Below are 19228 nucleotides of genomic sequence, written 5' to 3' on the forward strand. Positions count from 1 at the left end.
CTATAGTGGTCAAAAACTATTAACTATCATTATTACAATTATTCTAGAAGCCTCAGACTCTGCCCTAGAGGGCATGAAGTCCAGCTGGAGGGACAGTGGAGAATAATAAAACCCAGGGCCAGAGAGGCAAGGACTGAACCCGTCACTGACGCATGTTCCTGGCCACCATGTTCCGGCCGGTAGCGCACGAGTCCCAGGAGGCGGCTCTGCCTGCTCTCTCCCTCACACAGCGCTCCTTGCACCGCCTGAAGCTCAGGGTCAAGGCAAACCAAAAGGGAGACGGGCCTCACCCAACCCAGCCCGCCCCACCTGCCCTGCCCTGCCCCGCCCCACCCTCACCCACACAGATTCCCTCTGTGGTTTCACCTCTCCGACCTTTCCTCATCTGTGAAATGGGGAGAGTTAACCCCCAACGTCACAGGGGGTGGGAGGGTAACTGAGTATTTAAAGCACTCGGCAGAGAGTCCAGGACTAACTGCTTAGTATGTACAGGTTTCCATCTCCCCCTGAAGGCACAGAGAGAGGGAGGCAAGCAGACAGACACGTAGGCACCTGCCATTCCACTTCCCAAGGCCAGGCAGGGCAGGCCCTGGGGCTGGGAGCTCAGCACTGGCAGGAAAGGATATGATGATGCAGTACTCCCCCTCAGCCAGGGTCTCCTGGATCGCCACAGACTGGTCCATGCTGGCCCCTGCTGAGCAGACACGCCCCGGGGGAGGGCAGATGGGAGCCCCTTAGGTCAACAAGTCACTCAGGAGGTTACCGGAGCTGCCTGAGGGAGGGCTGGGGGCAGGGAGGAGGGGCTCTGTGCTGGGAGAAGGTGGAGGAGGCCCCATCCGCTCCCTCCTCCTCCCCCTCCCCCTTCCCCTGAGAATGGGCCTTTTAGTTTCTAGGGAGAGGGGCCATCCCTTTGCCCCTGGTGAGAGGTACAATTTGCTGAACCGCCCTTTGTCTTGAAGGGCATCCAGTCGCTTCTAAGTGGGGTCCAGTCTATTCGTTGGACGTGGGGTGCCTTGTCCCATTACTGGAGAGGAAGACAAGTCCTATTGCTCCTGGGATGGGGCTCTGCCTTCCTTTTTGGGGAGCAGTATTAGTCCTGCTGGCACCTCTCTGGGCAGTGAGTGTCAGGGGTGTATCTGCACTATCTCTGGAAGGGAGCTCTCATCCTAAACAAGGACCCCAGTTCTGTCCCTTTTCCCCTGGAGATGGGAAAGTGTCCCATTACTCCTTGGCCCTCCCCCAGCCCAGCAGGCCCCGTTGCGTCAGCCGAAGGCCGACGGTGTCCGGCTCTGACAGCATCAGGCCAGAGGTCCCAGCCCTTAGCTTGCCCAGCCCCTCCTGCCCAGCCCCGCCCTGGTTTCCCTGCTCCGCACCTGCTCCCACACCCCTGCCATCGCCGCCTACCTCCTGAGCTGTCACCACTGCTGGGTGTGCCGAACACCGCGGTCCCGGGGCCCAGCCAGAGACTACATTTCCCAGAAGCCCCCACGCCACACGACGGTCAGCCAGCCTGCAAGTCCCAGCCTGCCCTCGCCAGTGCGGGGGTGGGGTGGGGGGGTCCTCCCTGCCCCCGTTAACTCCTTAGGTCTTGGATTACCCTGGGCTCCCTCTTCCGGAAAGCTTTTCCTAAGTACTTGCCCTCGGCTCACCCTCGGTCCTGGAAGTCATGGGGCCAGAGCTCCCCGCCCAGGACCTGGAAGGAAGATGGTCACTTTAAAGAAAAACACTTTCTCAGTTTCATCCTCAACTCCTCTCACTCCAGGCAGGCCAACACTGGCCTCTACTGGAAGCCTCCTCCCCAGCTAACTACCCCATCCTAGCTTAAAGAAGAACAACACTGTGAAGAACCACTACCCCATTTTCCAGGTGTAGAAACTGAGGCTCAGAGACATGAAGCAATTTGACCAAGGCCTCGCAGCTAGCAAAGTGGCAAAATTGGGCCTCAGCTGAAAGTGTGACTCCAACTTCTGTGCCATGGACACTGCCACATGCCTCCCTCCCCCCCCCAAGCCTCAGCGCTGTGTGTGTGAGGTGTGTGTGACAGGAGCACCTGGTCCCGCCTGCCTCATGGGGCTGTTTGGGGATAAAGGATGAGAATGCACATTGTAAAGGGTGTGATCCTGTTCACATGCAGTACTGTGCTGAGGCTCTATCCTCTCTCCTTCTCAGGGAGGAAAGAGTTCAGGGGAGGGGGCCACTCAGCTCTCAGGACAGCCTGAGGCTGTACTTTGTTGTTCTCTGGCCCCTTCCCCCGATTCACTGGCCACAGGCACCTGGGCAAGGTCTTCCTCCTTTGGGGCCTCGATTTCCCACCTAAGATAAGCAGGCTGCTCCAGATGGACAAAAAGGGCCAGCTCAGATCAGGGAGTCCAGAACCGGTCTCTCCCAGCCTATTGGCCATTTCACTAAGCTGTAAGCTCCCTGAGGACTGGCTGTATCTTTTCCTCATCACCCCAGGGTAGTTTCTGGCACACAGTTGACCCTCAGAACATGTTTATTGAATTAGTGAATTATCTTAATGAATGCTCTTTCTCTCAAGCTTTGACACAAACTGAAGGGTAAATGCAGGGGAAGGAGTGAGCATGTGACTTCTAACCCATCCTCACTCCTTTTTCCCTAAGCTGAGAGTTGCTGCCTTAGTGACCAGTTCAAGTTTGTATACGCAAACCTCTTCCAGAAACAGACATCACCTTCTTCCCAATCTTCTTCTTTTCCTGGAAATATCCGCAGCATAAATGGAGCTCAAGTTTATTTGAATTTGGTTTCAAAGCTGTGTGGGGGATGACAAGAAAGGGGATTGATTTAGACCCTTAAAGATAAAGGGGGTGGTGGTCATTTCAGGAAAGCAGGGGAACCCCAATTCCAGCCCCCCTCTTTGTGTCAAAGTCTGGGGAGGATCTGGGAAAAGTAGATGGAACCGAGCATTTTTACAGATGAAGAAACTGTCCCTGCAGGACTTTGGGGTCCTCCTACTTGATGGGGGTCAGACAGGAGACTGTTCTGTTTTTCCAGACAAATCCCAGCCTCTCCTTGGGAATGGGGCTAAGGCCCTGCCCCCTTGGAGAGCATCATGTTCAGGCCTAGGCCCTGGGAACCTCTAGCACAGAGTTGTGGACTTGATAAATCCCTTTTACTAAAGATACAGCTACAGAGGACTTCCCTGGTGGCGCAGTGGTTAAGAATCCGCCTGCCAATGCAGGGGACATGGGTTAGAGCCCTGGTCCGGGAAGATCCCACATGCCGCGGAGCAACTAAGCCCGTGCACCACAACTACTGAGCCTGCGAGCCACAACTACTGAAGCCCGCGTGCCTAGAGCCCGTGCTCCACAACAAGAGAAGCCACCGCAATGAGAAGCCCGCACACCGCAACGAAGAGTAGCCCCTGCTCGCCGCAACTAGAGAAAGCCCGTGCGCAGCAATGAAGACCCAATGCAGCCAAAAATAAATAAATTAAAATCAATAAATTTATTTAAAAAAAAGGATACAGCTACAGGAATCAGAGCTGGGGGTGGGCCTGGGGACTTGCAGGGCCTATGGGACCTTCCTGCCTGCCGCTCCCTGACTGCTGAGCGAAGGAACAGCAGCAGAGCGCCAGCCAGGGTCCAGGGCAGGCGGCTCCTGGTGGCCCCTGGTGCGGCCCCGTTGAAGTGGAGGTTCTCATCCAGCTGGAGGCAGCTGCCTGAGGCCAAGGCTCGGCAGCACTCGTGGTAGCAGGGCTGAGCCACAGCCCTGTGACACCTGGGCGTCCCTGTCATGCAGGCCTGGCTGCGCCCTGCAGTGTAGCCTGAGCTGGACCGTTTCAGCTGCAAGAAGAGATGAGACCTTTCATCCTCCCCTTGCCTTCGTCCCCCATTCACAGAGAAAAAAAAATGTTAAGTTGGGTTGTGGGCTGGGCTGAACTTCCTTGGACCCCTCTCTCCACCCCCATGAGGCCAGCCAGCCAGTCCCCAGAGAACACACAGGGTGATCAGAAACAAGGGGGCATGTCACAGAGACTTGGAAGATTCCAGCCGCTGCCCTGGATTTCAGCCTAATGTGGAGCTAAGAGGGTCGAGCAGCCTGGCCCCCAGCAGGTCAAGCTCCAGCCCGATTCGGCTGCTGACCCTTTAGTCGAGCGGGGGAGAAGAGAGGCCTGCAGTTCTGAGGGAGGGCAGCACCCAACCTTGGAGCACAGCAGGGGCCCACCTCACAGAAGTCCGAGCCCTCGGGGCACTCGGCCACAGATGTCTGCCTTGGCAGGAGATTTTCCCCTTGAAGAGAGAGCGAAGGGAAGGGTAAGGGGTGCCGAGCCCTGTGAGCTCCAGACAGAGGCGGGGCTGGAGCCCCATCCTGCCTGTCCCACTGGCCCCAGCCACCCCTCGCTGTCCATTCCTGCTTCCACTTCCCAGAGCAGGCAGATGTGGACAGACACTCATGTTTCTCTTGGGGGCTGGCAGGGTGGTGGTCACCAGTGGTGGAGTGGGAAGTGTCTTGTCCTCTGGGACGGTCAGGTGGCCTAGGCCTGGGAGCAGAGCAGGGCTGTCTGGGGAAGGGCTGTGACACGTCTGCTGGGGGACAATTCCTCCGCAAAGCCCCAGGCCGCCCCCCCAGGGGAGGGCATCTTGTGTGTGGACTTCACACCTGAAACTCGCCCATCTCTGCCACCTGGAGACGCACAGGAACTTGCTCCGGCTTCCTTGGAGCTTGTGGGGAGGGGAGCACTGGCCCAGCTGGGCGGGGAAAGGTGGGGAGTCGGAAGGGGAAATCCAGAAGGGGTGGGGCACCGAGGAGGAGGGTAGACCTCAAAGCTAAGGGCCAGCCTGACAAGGTTTAGAGGTTGGGGTGTTGATGGAGGCTGGGGAGGTTGGGGAAAACAGCTCAGGTGTTGGGGGCCTGTCAGAGGATGGGCAAGGCTCAGGGCTGGGGACAGGTGGGGCGGGGCTCAGAACCTATGGGGCCAGTGGGAGGAAGAGTCAGTGTGGAGGGCAACGGAGGAGGGGCTTGGAGTTGGAGGACCACGGAGGAGGGGTTCAGAGCTGCAGGCTAGGGGGACTGTCTCACCCGAGGCCGACTGGTTGAGCTCCAGGCAGAGTGCGCCGCCACTGCAGTGCTGCAGAGAGCAGGGTCCGGGGCTAGAGGCCTGCAGGTAAGGGCTGGGGCTGGTTTCATTTCTCCCCTCACAACTGAGGCTGCACCAGGCCATGTAGTGGGAAGCGTTGAGTTGGATCGGCTGGGTAAAGAGAGTGCCTGTGAGTCCAGGGCGATGGGGGGTGGCCAGCCAGTCCTGGGCCGTATCTCAACTCTCAGGGCAACCCAAACACCGACTCCTCTCTCTCCCTCTTCGGCACCTCCCTCCCAGCACCTTACTGGAGGTACCTGAATGTCACACCCCTTCCAACCCTGCAGCAGCCCCTCCTGGCAGCACCCTGCCTGGTCCCCCACAGCAGCCCTACCCCTGCACTCGCAGTAGCTCTCGCCTGCGCTGCACTCTGCTGTTTGGTTGAAAGGCTCTGCTTCCCGGTTTGCACGCCTCTCCGTAGCAGTGGAAGCTGTGGCACATCTGTGGGAGGTTTTGTTTGTTTGTTTGTTTGTTTGCAGTATGCGGGCCTCTCACTGTTGTGGCCTCTTCCGTTGCGGAGCACAGGCTCCGGACGCACAGGCTCAGCGGCCATGGCTCACGGGCCCAGCCGCTCCGCGGCATGTGGGATCTTCCCGGACCGGGGCACGAACTGGTGCCCTCTGCATCGGCAGGCGGACTCTCAACCACTGCGCCACCAGGGAAGCCCTGTGGGAGGGTTTGAACGCTGTGGCCCTCTTCCCCAGGGTGAAGGCATCCAGGAGGCTCTCTCCTCCTTCACAGACTGCTTTGCCGCTTACCTGGACAGGAGCGGGGGTCAACTGGCTTCTCACCAGGTTCTGGGCTACCAGTAGGACCTGAAGGAGGACTGGTGGGAGGAAAAGGAGAGAGGAGACCCTACTGCAGGAAGCAACCAGCTCAAGAGTCAAGGTTAAGGAAAGGTCATGCAGTGGTTAAGTAGAAGGGGCCATGACACAGGTGAAAAGAAGGGATAGCCTCAGGGCCCAGGAGTAGTCACAGGTTAGGGTTGGTCACAGGGACCAGGAAAGGCTGAGGTCCCTGGGCTTAGGACAGCTACTTCTGAGCAAAGCAGCCTGATGGCTACTATTGGTCACAGACATCTTCTGAGAGGTAGGCCAGGAGCCCGAGAGGGTGAGGGACTGGTCCTGGGCAGCCCAGGGGAGGGCTGCAAACAGAGATTCCCATTATTACACTATGCGAAGGAGTAAACTAAAGCTGGGAGCAGGGGGGTCAACTTGTATGGAATAAGGGGTCCCAGGGGCTGGGCTTTTGCTTCCTGCAAGTCATACTTTCAGAGTGACATTGAGGCCAGCACAAAGGGTCCTGCAGCCTGGTAATGGCCCCTCTGAGAGTAAATGTTGTGGTTGGCATGGCAACAGCAGCATCCCAGGCCCGAGGGGAGACAAAGCTGGAGCAGGTGCAGTGACAGGAAATAGACAGGAAATCCGGTGCCTCTGATGTGGCCTCATTTGCCTCTGACATCAGAAGGTGCTGGGGGTGGGGAGTGGCTGGTGATGGGCTTCCTCAGAACCCAGGGCAGGGAAATGCTGGGTCACAGAGGGGGTCAGAAGTCAGGGCTCCCCTTGTCCAGATCCTTCAGGGTTCAGACCCAACCCTGTTTCTAAATCAGAGCTGAGCTAAGGGCAGGAGGTACCTCTCAGACCCTGGATAGCTGGATGCCAGCTCTGGTTCCCCCAGGACAAAGGGATCAGATCTGTAAGGGTCTGCTAAGCCCAGGTTCAAGTTTTTCCATGTGAGGCAGAAAACTGCTGGAGATGGGAGAGGGGGCCCTTATTCCCATCTTCCCGCCCAACCCTGGGAGGCTGAGCACAACCCAGCCCCCAGATTTCCCAGGGCTAACAGGGCATGTTTCCTTGTTGTCAAGGGTTGGCCCTCCATTAGCACTTGGATCTCACAGGTGATGGCTGCCAGGGTGATGTGATACAGAGGAGAGCCTGGACCCTGTCTGGGCTGGGCCCCTTCTGGCCATGGTCTTTAATGCATGAGTGGGGCTGTGCTCAGAATCCTGGGTGCAGAGGTGAGGTAGGGTAGGACCCCTTGGCAATAGAGGCCACTTCTCTCTCCACCCTCACCCCTCCTTACCACCAGAAGCCTCAGCCCCTCCACTGCTCCCTCCCCTCCAACGCTACACCCAAGAAGTGTTCTCATCCAGTTAACACCTCTCAAGGGGACTTCAGTCTCCAAAGGCAAATAGGTCAAGAGGGGGGCCCAAAGGTTCTCCCCAGCCCCTGTGCCCTTGTGAAAGGAAGGACCCAAGCCTCCCACACAGCCCTTTTCCCACTTCCTGGTTGGGACAGCTGAGGCTGGAGGGACAGCTCAGGAGTGTGAGGGAAGCAGACAATCAGCCAGATCAGAAAGCCGGGCGAAGCTTAGATGGTTACTTGGTAGTCTGTGTTAGTTCTGGCTCCTTGCCCATCTACTTTAGTCTGTGCATGTCTCCATACATAGAACATTCCCAGTATTCCCTGAGCCCCACCCCATCCCAGCTGCAGACCTACCTGCGCACCTGAAGGTGTGGAGGGCAACCAGCGTGTGTGCCTGAGTCACGGAGGCTGCAAGCGCAGCCCCTGGAAGCTGGCGGCTGCCCCTCCTCCCCTCCAGTCATCTGTTAGCTCTGGCAGTTCCCTCTGCCGCTGCTGCCACCGGGGACACAGGCAAGAGAAGGAACCACAGCTGCTGTCCAGACTGAAGCCAAAGGGAGAAAGTAAAGTCAACTGGCAGATAGAAGGACCCCACTGGAACGTGTCTTATCTGTGTAGATGAGAAACCTGGCAGGTGGAGCAGGCTCTCAGAAGAGATGAGAGGGATGGGAGGCCAGGGTCCTCCCAGGGCCCACCTGCAACGGGAGAACTCTGTCTGTCTGATAGTGGAAAGGGGAGTGGGTGGGGAGAGGTCACAGGCCCATTCCTACCAAGAGAACTTAGAGACGAGGCTGCCAGCAGGCAGGATGGAAGGATGAAGGGAGAGGTAGTTATCATCCCAAGGACAAAAAAATGTAAAAATAATGCAGAGGGAGGACAAAAACCTCACCTTTGTCTGATCCTCACTTCCCAACACATGGGTTACTTTTAGGGTGCTCCCTTTGTAGAGCCTTCCAGCACAAGCTGACCCAGCGAGGGGAACAGAAGGGAAGTGGAGGAAAGGGATGACAGTTGAGGCTGGACACAGATTTACTGGCTTTCCTCTCAGAGGTAGGGAGTGAGGAGACTCTCGCTTCTGGAAGGTTCATCCCGAGATCAGCCTCTGGGTTCAGCAGGGCCAATCTGGGGGTCAAGCCCAGATTCCTGCCTGGGCTGGGAGGGGCAGGCAGAGTCCTGCAGTTGCTCTGATGGAGCAGCTTTCCTCCTTGAAAAGTGAGCTGAATCATGTTCCTGGCAGGCAGTGCCCTGGCAGAGGTTCAGACTCCAGGTCTAAAGGAGAGATTCTCATAAGACTCAGGAACCAAGGATGCACTTCTGGGGATTCATGAGCCCCTGAAATTGTGTGCAAGAATGTACACGCAGGGACTTCCCTGGCAGTCCAGTGGTTAACACTCCCCGCTTCCACTGCAGTGGTCGCAAGTTTGATACCTGGTGGGGAAACTAAGATCCCGCATGCCATACAGCACTGCCAAAAAAAAAAAAAAAAAAGTATATGCATGCATACTTTTCTAAGGAGAAAGTCCACAGTTATCTTTGTATTTCCAAAGTAAAAAAGATTTATAACTACTGATCTAAACCCAGGAAAGAGCACCACTCCGCTCTCCGTAGCCTAGTCAGGGGGCTCAGCTCTAATCCTGTTCTTCTTATAGCAGACCCCTGAAGGCGAGACTTCAGGGAGTCACCTCTGGGGAGAACCACTGCTTATTTATTTATTTATTTATTTATATAAATTATTTTGGCTGTGCCAGGTCTTAGTTGCGGCATGCGGACTTCTTAGTTGCGGCATGTGGGATCTAGTTCCCCGACCAGGGATCAAACCCGGGCCCCCTGCATTGGGAGCAGGGAGTCTCACCCACTGGACCACCAGGGAAGTCCCGAGACCCACTTCTGACTGATGCCAAGTTTGCTGGCACCTCCCAAGTAACTCTGTGCCCCTCAGGGCTCGGTGGAGCTGGCCACACGACTCTTCCAGCTGGCCCAGGTGTTACTGCACCTCCTTACCTCTGGGTCTGCTCCCACCATCTCACATCCACTTAATTCTCAAGATTTGCAAACCTAGCTGTGCCTGGCACATGGAAGGCACTAAAAAATATTTGGATGATTGTAACAAATGAACAAAAGGAGTCTCTGCCCCCCGCCCAGGGGCTTGTTTCCTCCCAGGCACCTCTGGCTCAGTTCACAGGATGACTATAGTTACCTGGGCAAGGATGACGGCAGGACTCCACAGAACCTGCTCCCACCGCCCCTCCACACTGTAAAGAAAAAAAACGGGCTCTTGGAATGCTCCATTGATTGACCTTGCCGTCCCAGGTACCCGCTCCTCAAGAGGGGGCTCAGAGGAATGTGACGGTGGGAAAGCATCCGGTGTGTCCCTGGGGAGGCCTGATGCTGCTACTGCCCCAGCTGGAAGGCTGGAGAGACATCCCCTCCCATGTTTACCATTTCCCAGGCTTTAACTCTCTTCTCAAATGGCAATGTCTCCTTGCACTTTGGGCCTATTTTCAGTTATCAACGTTTTCAGTTGGCTCAATTAGGTTTTATTATCCACTCGCTCTGCTTTAGAAACTCAGGCTCTGGAGAGGTTGTCCAACTGGGGTTTTAAGCAACTGGAGAAGCCAAAAGTACAAACGAACATGTGACGACTTGCCCAAGGGATGGGCTGAACCAGTAAGGAAAATCCCAACCTGGTGGTGAAACCCTACTCATGGAGATAACCAGGGCAATAGACGAGTGTGAGGGAGAGGCCAGCTCTGGAGCTGGGATCTTTCCAAGCAGACATATAAGTAGATATATTACAAACAAACTGAAGGTCTGGGTGCTGAGGGGCAAAGGGGGCCTCTGGGGAATCCTGTTCTGGACCCGGCCCTGGCTTTCAGATGACTGTGCTGAGGGCAGATCAGGGCCCCCCGGCTCCCCTAGTCCTTTCCCTTTGGGATACCAGATTCAGATCCTGAGGCAGCTGCTCAACTCCGCCCAAATCTTGGCTATCTGGGCTTGGAGAACACAAGAATATTAGCCACTTCTCAGTCAAGTGAGGATCCCATAGAAGACAAACGTAGACCAAGGACTCTTGTTCTGAAGTAGCAAGCAGGTGAAGTCACTGCTGGCCTTAGTTTCACTGTGTGCCAGGCTGCTGAGGCTTAGAGAAGGGGCAGGCCCATTCCAAAATAGCCCAGGTCCTTCCTTTATGCAAATAAAAAGGCAACCTTGGTGCCACAACTTTGTCCTTAGCAGAGGTCCTGGCTCACCCTCCCCATCTTTCCCGAGTACAGTATGTGCACGAATGGCTGACTCAGCTAAGGGCAGGGCTTATCCTGGGGTGATGCTCATTTGGGGAAGTGGCAGCAAATGGGGGTGGGGAATGAGGCTAAGTCAGAATTACCCAGCATAATATATGTAACATAACAGGCGCTCATTAGACTTCAGTTGCTACTGAAGTTCGTGAGAAAGAGGTAGGGAGGTGTTAAGAACTAGAGGACTGAATTAGTACATAATCCTGGGCTTCAGAACAAGACACGTTCAGAACAAGGGCTGGTTTTATTTTCCAACAGAATCTTTTTTAATATAAAACAAAGATAAAACACACCTCAACCCTGCAATATGCCAGCATGCCTTGCTTCTATAAGATGCATGCTAGTCCGTAAGACTAAGTAGCAAAGAGTCTTTAGGAGCACTTGGCTGGGAGAAATAGAAAAAGCAGATCTTAGGGAAGACTGGGCTAGCCCCACAGCTGAGATACATCCCTGAACACTAGAGCAGTCCTTGTCTTTTCAGATCCTCGTATGTCTTCTTATTCACAACATTCCCACTGGAGTCTTCATACTCTTCCTAAAAGGGAAGAGGAACACCATTAGCTACACCTCCTGGGAGAAATGTTTGGAGCCAACCTCTGGATACCTGAGCTCACCCTGGCCTGATTCCATGCCATTCGTCTAAGACAGCCTTTCTCAACTGGGGTTCTGCTCTATTGCTCACAGCATCTATCAGACATCTAGGATGGTACCAATTATGACCGATCCTTGTGGATGTCTGAGAAAATAGTTCATTCAAATCACTGTGTTTAAGACGAGGAACCCTGGTTGAGAAAGGCTCACTTAAGACATGGTTTTCAAATGGTTCCCAAGAATCCTGGGTTTCCGCCTAAGAGACCACTACGGGGGATGAAAGGCCAAGAAGGCTGAGCTTCTCCACATCCAGAGCAGTTCTGCTTTTTTCTATTTTATTTATTGGAGTTCTACATCACTGTCTGAAAAAGGCTTTGCTGCTAAAAAAAGGAACACTGAAAACCACTGACCGAAAAGAGAAGCAGCAGCTACCATACCTCACGTACACATCATTCCTCATCTCTGAAATCTGCTGCTCAGGATGACTATCTCAAGACCAACAAGGATACCTCCCTGCCACATGAGAAGATCACCTCTCATCAGATGCTCTCCTCAAAGGATATCTAATGTATGACATGGAGTCTCAACTTCTTAGCTTATGAATCCTCACGGCAGGACAAGACACAGGGCAGCCCTGCTTGCCACTTCAAAATTTCAGTGGGAGGATATAACCTGTCTTAAGACACAGATTTAAAGTCTGACACATTTAATTTAATATCACAGATGAATTAGGCTTACAAGTCAAGAGCCAATTACAGACATTGTCACATTACACTTGCTGCTGCAGTGAACCAGGGACCATCTCCTACCTCCCTTCTCCATGGTGGGGGAGCTCTGTCTCTTGGTGCTGCCCCCGGTGCCGTGTGAGCACTCACCTCGGTGTCAGGCTGCCATCGTTCCGATGCCTTCTGCAGTTTCAGCTTGGCCCACACTGCAGGACGAGAAAGGATCAGCAATCAGACTCCACTGGGTACAAGGTGTTACAACACATCCCTCATTAGGATCCCCCTGAGTGCCTGCCCTTGAGACTTCTACCTGCCCCAAACTGGAATTTTGGGTCTGGATCGCCTGTGGACAAACCCCTTTCATTGCAAAATTTACCGTAAGGTTTCTTGGCTGCAAAATAAAAGTTGGATCAAATCTAACCAAAGACCTCTTAGAATTGAGAACTGATAATCTCAAAGGAAAAAGCTAATGTGGTACAACATATAGGAATTATTGGAAAAAGTGACCTTATTGTATTAAAGTTCATAATAGAAGAGATTGAGAACACTAGACATTGTCAAATATGTCTATTTAAAGTCTGGTGCATATATTTCAAAAACTTTAGAGGAAAAAAAAAGTGAAATATCATGGCCAAAGAGTCTGAAAGATAAGATGGCTCAACAAGCACTGAAGACATTAAAACGAGAATTCTGACAGTTCAATAACTAATTATTCCAATGATCACGAAAAGGGGAAGACATCTACAGACACCACCATAGCTTCAGAGGGAGGGGATCAAACACGTACAAAGACAGGACAGATAACAAAACTAGGGAAAGAACAACTTAAACCTGTAAGAATGGTGTCAGGAAGGTGCACCCTTAGAACAAAGAGCTATGTGGAGCAGATGGGACAGGTCTGCTGCTACAGAGATAAGATGATAAAATATTAACAGATTACAGTGAAAAGGAACAATTACTTGATTCTTATATGCTTTCACATTTCCCATCAAGTAGAACAATCTCTAAACTTGACAAGATTACCACACATTTTTTTTTTTTTTTTAATTTTTTTTGCGGTACGCGGGCCTCTCACTGTTGTGGCCTCTCCCGTTGCGGAGCACAGGCTCCGGACGCGCAGACTCAGCGGCCATGGCTCACGGGCCCAGCCACTCCGCGGCATGTGGGATCTTCCTGGACCGGGGCACGAACCCGTGTCCCCTGCATCGGCAGGCGGACTCTCAACCACTGCGCCACCAAGGAAGCCCAAGATTACCACACTTAAAAAAAAAAATTTTGGCCATACCGCACGGCATGTGGGATCTTAGTTCCCAGGATCGAACCCATACCCTCTGCATTGGAAGGCAGAGTCTTAACCACTGGACCACTAGGGAATTAATAAACTTGACTTGATTAGAAGGTATATCCTATAGAGGAAGTTGAAGTCTAAAATGGGTAAAGAAATAGTAAATGAGACAACATATAAGAAAGTGCTTAGCTCTGTGCCTGGTGTACAGGCACTCAACTAATCATCTTTTCCTTCCTTGCTAATTGCCTTAAATTAGCTGAAGTCTTCAGGCCCAGATAACATGCACATTACAAAGGAATGGAGAATTTACCACGTGCCAGGGCAGGGCGTTACCATATTCTTTGTCCAGGCCATTCAGGAATCCAACCCAGAGTGGTTCTAAAATACCAGATATCAGAAAGGCTGTCATGATTTTCTTTTTTTTTAGGACACAGTGTGGGCCATCTCAGAAGGTGAGAGGCCCCAAAATATGGGGTGGTTAGTTTCATTTTTTAATAAATTTATTTATTTTATTTATTTATTTTTGGCTGTGTTGGGCCTTCGTTGCTGCGCGCAGGCTTTTTCTAGTTGTGGCAAGCGGGGGCTACTCTCCGTTGCAGTGCACAGGCTTCTCATTGCAGTGGCTTCTCTAGTTGTGGAACACGGGCTCTAGGCACGCAGGCTCAGTAGTTGTGGCTCATGGGCTCTAGAGCGCAGGCTCAGTAGTTGTGGTGCACAGGCTTAGTTGCTCCGCAGCATGTGGGATCTTCCCGGACCAGAGATCGAACCTGTGTCCTCTGCATTGGCAGGCGGATTCTCAACCACGTGCCACCAGGGAAGCCCCTGTCATGATTTTCTTAAAGAAAGAAGTGGATGTAGGAAACTGGAGCAGTGAGGGAGATGTTACTCTTCAGAGGAATCTGAAAACAATTAGAAAAAAATGGAACCACCTCTGGGCGCCAGCGTGGGCTCACTAAGAGTAAGTGAGGCAAATTAATTTGAATTTCCTATTTTTGATGGGATAGTGCCGACCCGATAAAAGGTACAGACACAGGATATCATGATTTTAGCAAAGCGATTGCTCTCATAGGCAATGTCCCTAGAGTTCATGAAAACATTGTAACTCTCATGATACTGCCATAAACAAGATGGTGTATTTGAACCTGATGCTATTAGTTTATTAGTTTAGTGGACTTATACCTAGCGAATATTGGTCATTTGTGACCAACCACCTAAATGGGGAGCCTCTGGTGGCAATTCCATAGGGCTCTTTCTTAGCTGTCTTTTGTTCACCTTTAAAAAAATCGTAAGTCTGGAACAATGGAATGATTAAAATAATAAATTTATAAGTGAAATCCTTCATTTAAGTAAAAAAAAAAAAAAACAATAAAAACCTACTGTAACTTAAATGACAGTACTGAATCTCTCCCTCCTGGCTAAAAGCACCAAAAGGAAAACTTCAACAGAATGATCTAAAACAAAGACAAGTAAATCCAGTGTGACAGCTGTGTCAAGGGTTACTTCCTTGCCCACTCCCATCAGGGAACACATCTTCCCAAGGTGTTCTGGAAGGAGCAGTCCTGGTCTAACAAGTAGCTATTTTTGCTGCCGGCTACTGAAAAGACAGCTGACTGGACTACAGATGTCACCTGACCCAGCTGCGCCTACCTATTGTCCTTCCCAGATATTAGAAATTGGGACACTGAGAGACTGAGCTGGATGATGGCAGGCTCTGAAAACTGAAAAAGGTCATACAGGGCAAGGGCTAGAGTTGTCTTCATTGTGAGTTAAGGCTTAAAGAGAAGACACAAGGAAGTGGAGAAGGCATACATATAGAGAGAAGCACAGCTGGATAAGCATATACTTGCTAACAGGATGGAGGGCATGGAGTTAGGTTTTAATGGGTTCTCTTCCTCATAACCAAAAATCCTTAAGATGTCTAGTTTTGATGCTTTCAAAAAACCCCAAACCCAAAAACCACACACAAATTCCAGGTTTAATAAAAAATAATTATTCTACCGATAGGAAAAGAAGAAAAATTGCAGAAACTCTACAGAATAGAATTAACTTTGATTTCATAATTAATTGGCACCTACTACTAGTGAGACACCTGAGATAAAGTCTGTCATGATCTTGTGGGAGTCAAGATATATACAACCATCTATCTGTTACTGAAAGTCCAAAAGGAAGACAGAGAGTTAATCTAAGATACTTAAAGGGAGGAATAATCCCTGGGAAAAAAAAAGGGAGGGGGAAGGTGATGATAAATTTGTAATAAACCTATAAATGATCTATTGCAGGGGGATGAAAAGAGAAAGTGATATTGAGATAGAAGTGAAACTACAAATGCTATGTAGAGAACCTACAAATATTAGAACCTACAAATATTCAAGGGAAGTCATGATGGGTGGAAATGATACAATAAATCAAAGAAGTGGTAATAATAATAATATGCATATAAGAGAAATTGATAAACCTAGACACCTGAATAAGGAAATAAATATTGAAAACAATATGGATAATGGAAAAATCATGAACCTGCCAATAATATTCTGGAAAAAAATTTAAGTTTTCTAAAAATCTTTGTATGGCTAAAGAGAAAATGCATGAAGTTTTTTTTGGAATACCCCTTAATGATCAACTCAAAAACATCTACTTGATAAGGGTGATTTTAAGAAGGCAGGATAGCACTGTGGAAAGAGAAGAGACCGCTGTAGAACAGACATGGGTTTGCTCCATGGCTTTCTTCCACTTACACGCTATGTGACTTTGAAAAACTTACCTCATTTTCCTCTTCTGGAAAATGTGAGAGACCTCCTACCTCACTGGTTGTTCTGAAGATTAAATGAATGTAAAAATCTCCTATTTACCTGGCATACACCAGGCACCTGGTAAATGGTAGCTAGTAATAGTAAGATTAAACTCCAAATGAAAAGATAAAGGTGACTTTGGATCTCACGCCTCAGACTCTGCAGAGGAGCCCACAAGTGAAGCTGATAATGATGGCAGCTTATGCTTCTTCACTGAATACATTCTACACTGTGGTCAGACAGGTGTAGCACTTGACCTGCATTATCTCATTTAAACTTTGAGACAACTCTCTGAAGTAGAGATATCAATATTATTACCACCTACATTTGATGGATAAGGAACTAAAAGACCTAACTTGTCCTGTGTCCCATAGCCAGTAAGTAAGCGGTGGAGCCATGATTTGGACCCTAACCAGTGGCCTCTCCAGAGTCTGCACACTTAACCACCACATGAAACTATATTAGGAATGTGGTTTTGAACCAACTTTACCCTTGAAGCAGAACATATGAAAACATATAAAACTTGACAGAATCCATCAACCAAGTCCTAGGGAAAAAGATCATGACAAGACATAATGGAAGTAAAACCTACTATGCATAAAATAAATAAGCTACAAGGATATAGCACAGGGAATAGAGCCCATATTTTATAATAACTATAAATGCAGTGTGATATTTAAAAATACTGTATCACTATACTGTACACGTGAAACATAATGTTGTAAATCAACTATACTTCAATTAAAAAAAGTGAAATAAAAGAGATAATGGGAATCTGAAAGCAGAAAAAACACTTTTTATAAACAAGGTGATAAGGATATTGATAGATATGAGATTAAAGACATAATGTCTCCAGAATCATTATGAGAGTAAGAAGTATAGAATTTACACTGCTTCAGGCCATCCAGATATAATCACCTCCTATAAATAACTCAACTAATAATACACATTAATAATAATAGAAATTTGTAGTAGAAAGAAACTATTAGACGAAACATTAAAAGACTTCCCTGGTGGCACAGTGGTTAAGAATTCACCTGCCAATGCAGAGGACACAGGTTCAATCCCTGGTCTGGGAAGATCCCACATGCCGTGGAGCAACTAAGCCCATGCGCCACAACTACTGAGCCTGCACACCACAACTACTGAAGCCCGCGCACCCTAGAGCCTGTGCACCACAACTACTGAAGCCTGCACACTCTAGGGGCTGCGTGCTGCAAGTACTGAGGCCCGCACGCCTAGAGCCCATGCTCCGCAACAAGAGAAGCCACCGCACCGCAGCGAAGAGTAGCCCCTCCTCGCTGCAACTAGAGAAAGCCCGCATGCAGCAATGAAGACCCAACACAGCCAAAAAAAAAAACCATTAAAGTTAGAAATGTTAGAAAACTACTATATAATCTATGTAAGTGAGAAATCTAACAAGATAACCTTTCCAGCAAAGGAGTTAAATATAAATAGATCAATTAATACACTGAGTGTAAAGCACTTAATATCCCTATACAAGGATGAGCATTGATGACTGGGGTAAAAAAGAGCCCACATTCGCTGCCAAAATCTTGATAACTGGGGAAATGGTCTAAGTCTATTACAATAGAACAAACAAACTATCAGGTAATGGGAATTTCAAAAAGAATATGGGAGTGATCAATAAGGTTACAGTGCAATATTGAGTTTATATGGCTCAAATAACACAACTTAAAATATACACAAAACTGGCAGAAATGCAAGAGACAAAGCTTAATTACAACTGGAAATGTAAACATGTCCTTATCAGAATTCAAAACAAATAGATATAAGTATGAAATTAAAAACCTGAAAACTGCAGGAAAATTAAACAGCCTACAGGTGGAGAGACATACTTCCTTTCAGGTATACATAAATCTTTAACAAATCACTGACTATATACTTGGACACAAAGATAAAATACATTCTAAAGGCAGAAATTCTGTAACTTACTGCATGGACCAAGAAAAATAGAAATAAATGAAACAGAATGAAAAAACCAGTGCTTTTAAAAATAATTACTGAATTATTCTTTAAAACTCAGAAACAACCTCTTTAATAAACAAAGCTCTAAATGTAACATATCAATAATGGATATTTCCAATGGATTCCTAACAGAATGATGTCTAGTTCTAAATGCCTGTATTAGAAAGAATAAAGAACAAAAACAAGAAAGTTCTTGACTAACCAAAGCAATCTTGAGAAATAAAAATAGTGCTAGAGGTATCACACTCCCTGACTTCCAACTATACTACAAAGCTACAGTAATCAAAACAGTATGGTAGTGGCACAAAAACAGAACCCTAGATCAATGGAACAGAATAGAGAGCCCAAAACAAACCCACACACTTACGGTCAATTAACCTATGACAAAAGAGGCAAGGATACACAGTGGGGAAAAGATAGTCCCTTCAATAAGTGGTGCTGGGGGACTTCCCTGGTGGTCCATTGGCTAAGACTCCACACTCCCAATGCAGGGGGCCCAGGTTCGATACTTGGTCAGGGAACTAGATCCCACATGCTGCAATTAAGAGTTCGAATTCTGCAACTAAAGATCCCACATGCCTCAATGAAGACCTGGTGCAGCCAAATAAATAAATAAATATATTTTTTAAAAAAGTGGTGCTAGGAAAACTGGACAGCTACATGTAAAAGAATGAAATGAGACCATTTTCTCACATCACATACAAAAATAAACTCAAAATGGATTAAAGACCTAAATGTAAGACCAGAAACCATAAAACTCATAAAAGAAAACATACACAGAATACTCTATGATATAAGTTGTAGCAATATTTTTTTTGATCTGTCTCCTAAGGCAAAGGAAGTAAAAGCAAAATAAATTAAACTTAAAAGCTTTTGCACAGCAAAGGAAACCATTAACAAAATGAAAAGACAACCTACTGAATGGGAGAAAATATTTGCAAATGATATGACTGATAAGGGATTAATATTCAAAATATGTAAACAGCTCATACAACTCAACAGCAAAAAAACAAACAATCTGGTTAAAAAATGGGCAGAAGATCTGAATAGACATTTTTCCAAAGAAGACATACAGATGGCTAACAGGCACATGAAAAGATACTTAACATCACTGATCATCAGAGAAATGCAAATCAAAACCACAATGAAACATCACACCTGTCAGGATAGCTGTGATCAAAGACTACAGATAACAAATGTTCACAAGGATATGGAAAAAGGGAACCCTTATACTGTTAGTGGGAATGTAAATTGGTGCAGCCACTATGGAAGACAGTATGGAGGTTCCTCAAAAAAATAAAAACAGAAGTACCG

General features: G+C 48.9%; 3 protein-coding genes across 4 annotated transcripts in view; all 3 read right to left on the reverse strand.

Moving 5' to 3' along the window:
• INPP5B (inositol polyphosphate-5-phosphatase B) overlaps positions 1–1513 on the reverse strand; it is a 44006-nt gene extending 42493 nt beyond the window's left edge. Inside the window, 3 exon segments of the mRNA XM_082615315.1 lie at positions 151–245; positions 627–691; positions 1405–1513. Of these exon segments, the coding sequence (XP_082471441.1) occupies positions 151–245; positions 627–683 (152 nt within the window). The 5' untranslated portion in view covers positions 684–691; positions 1405–1513.
• A 1675-nt stretch (positions 1514–3188) lies between these two features.
• LOC309799355 (uncharacterized protein) lies at positions 3189–10686 on the reverse strand. Of its 2 annotated transcripts, XM_082612351.1 has the most exons (7): positions 9437–10686; positions 7597–7783; positions 5857–5924; positions 5433–5539; positions 5041–5209; positions 4186–4250; positions 3189–3803 (listed from the first exon to the last, which is right to left on the reverse strand). In XM_082612351.1, exons 2-7 carry the CDS (start codon positions 7701–7703, stop codon positions 3396–3398), a joined length of 924 nt encoding a protein of 307 aa, XP_082468477.1. In that variant the 5' UTR covers positions 7704–7783; positions 9437–10686; the 3' UTR covers positions 3189–3395. The 2 variants fall into 2 exon arrangements, with proteins under 2 accessions (XP_082468477.1, XP_082468478.1); XM_082612352.1 differs by lacking the exon at positions 4186–4250 and having other exon boundaries at positions 7597–10686.
• A 71-nt stretch (positions 10687–10757) lies between these two features.
• The window catches only part of SF3A3 (splicing factor 3a subunit 3), a 28464-nt gene continuing 19993 nt past the window's right edge, over positions 10758–19228 (reverse strand). Inside the window, exons 16-17 of the mRNA XM_082612350.1 lie at positions 11999–12054; positions 10758–11067 (exon numbers count right to left, since the gene is read on the reverse strand). Of these exons, the coding sequence (XP_082468476.1) occupies positions 10990–11067; positions 11999–12054 (134 nt within the window). The 3' untranslated portion in view covers positions 10758–10989. The remainder of the gene's footprint in view (positions 11068–11998; positions 12055–19228) is intronic.

The sequence above is a fragment of the Mesoplodon mirus genome (genome assembly GCF_964341445.2).
Source record: "Mesoplodon mirus genome assembly, chromosome: 3".
Lineage (NCBI taxonomy): Eukaryota > Metazoa > Chordata > Mammalia > Artiodactyla > Ziphiidae > Mesoplodon > Mesoplodon mirus.

Bases quoted from the DNA above. Each gene is read 5' to 3' on its own strand.
- LOC309799355 (XM_082612351.1), bottom strand. From the start codon at position 7,703: ATGACTGGAGGGGAGGAGGGGCAGCCGCCAGCTTCCAGGGGCTGCGCT. The intron at 5,925-7,596 runs GTAGGTCTGCAG...TCCTCCCACCAG, and splicing joins CCACACCTTCAGGTGCGCAG to TCCTCCTTCAGGTCCTACTG. The intron at 5,210-5,432 runs GTAGGGCTGCTG...CTCTTTACCCAG, and splicing joins GAGCTACTGCGAGTGCAGGG to CCGATCCAACTCAACGCTTC.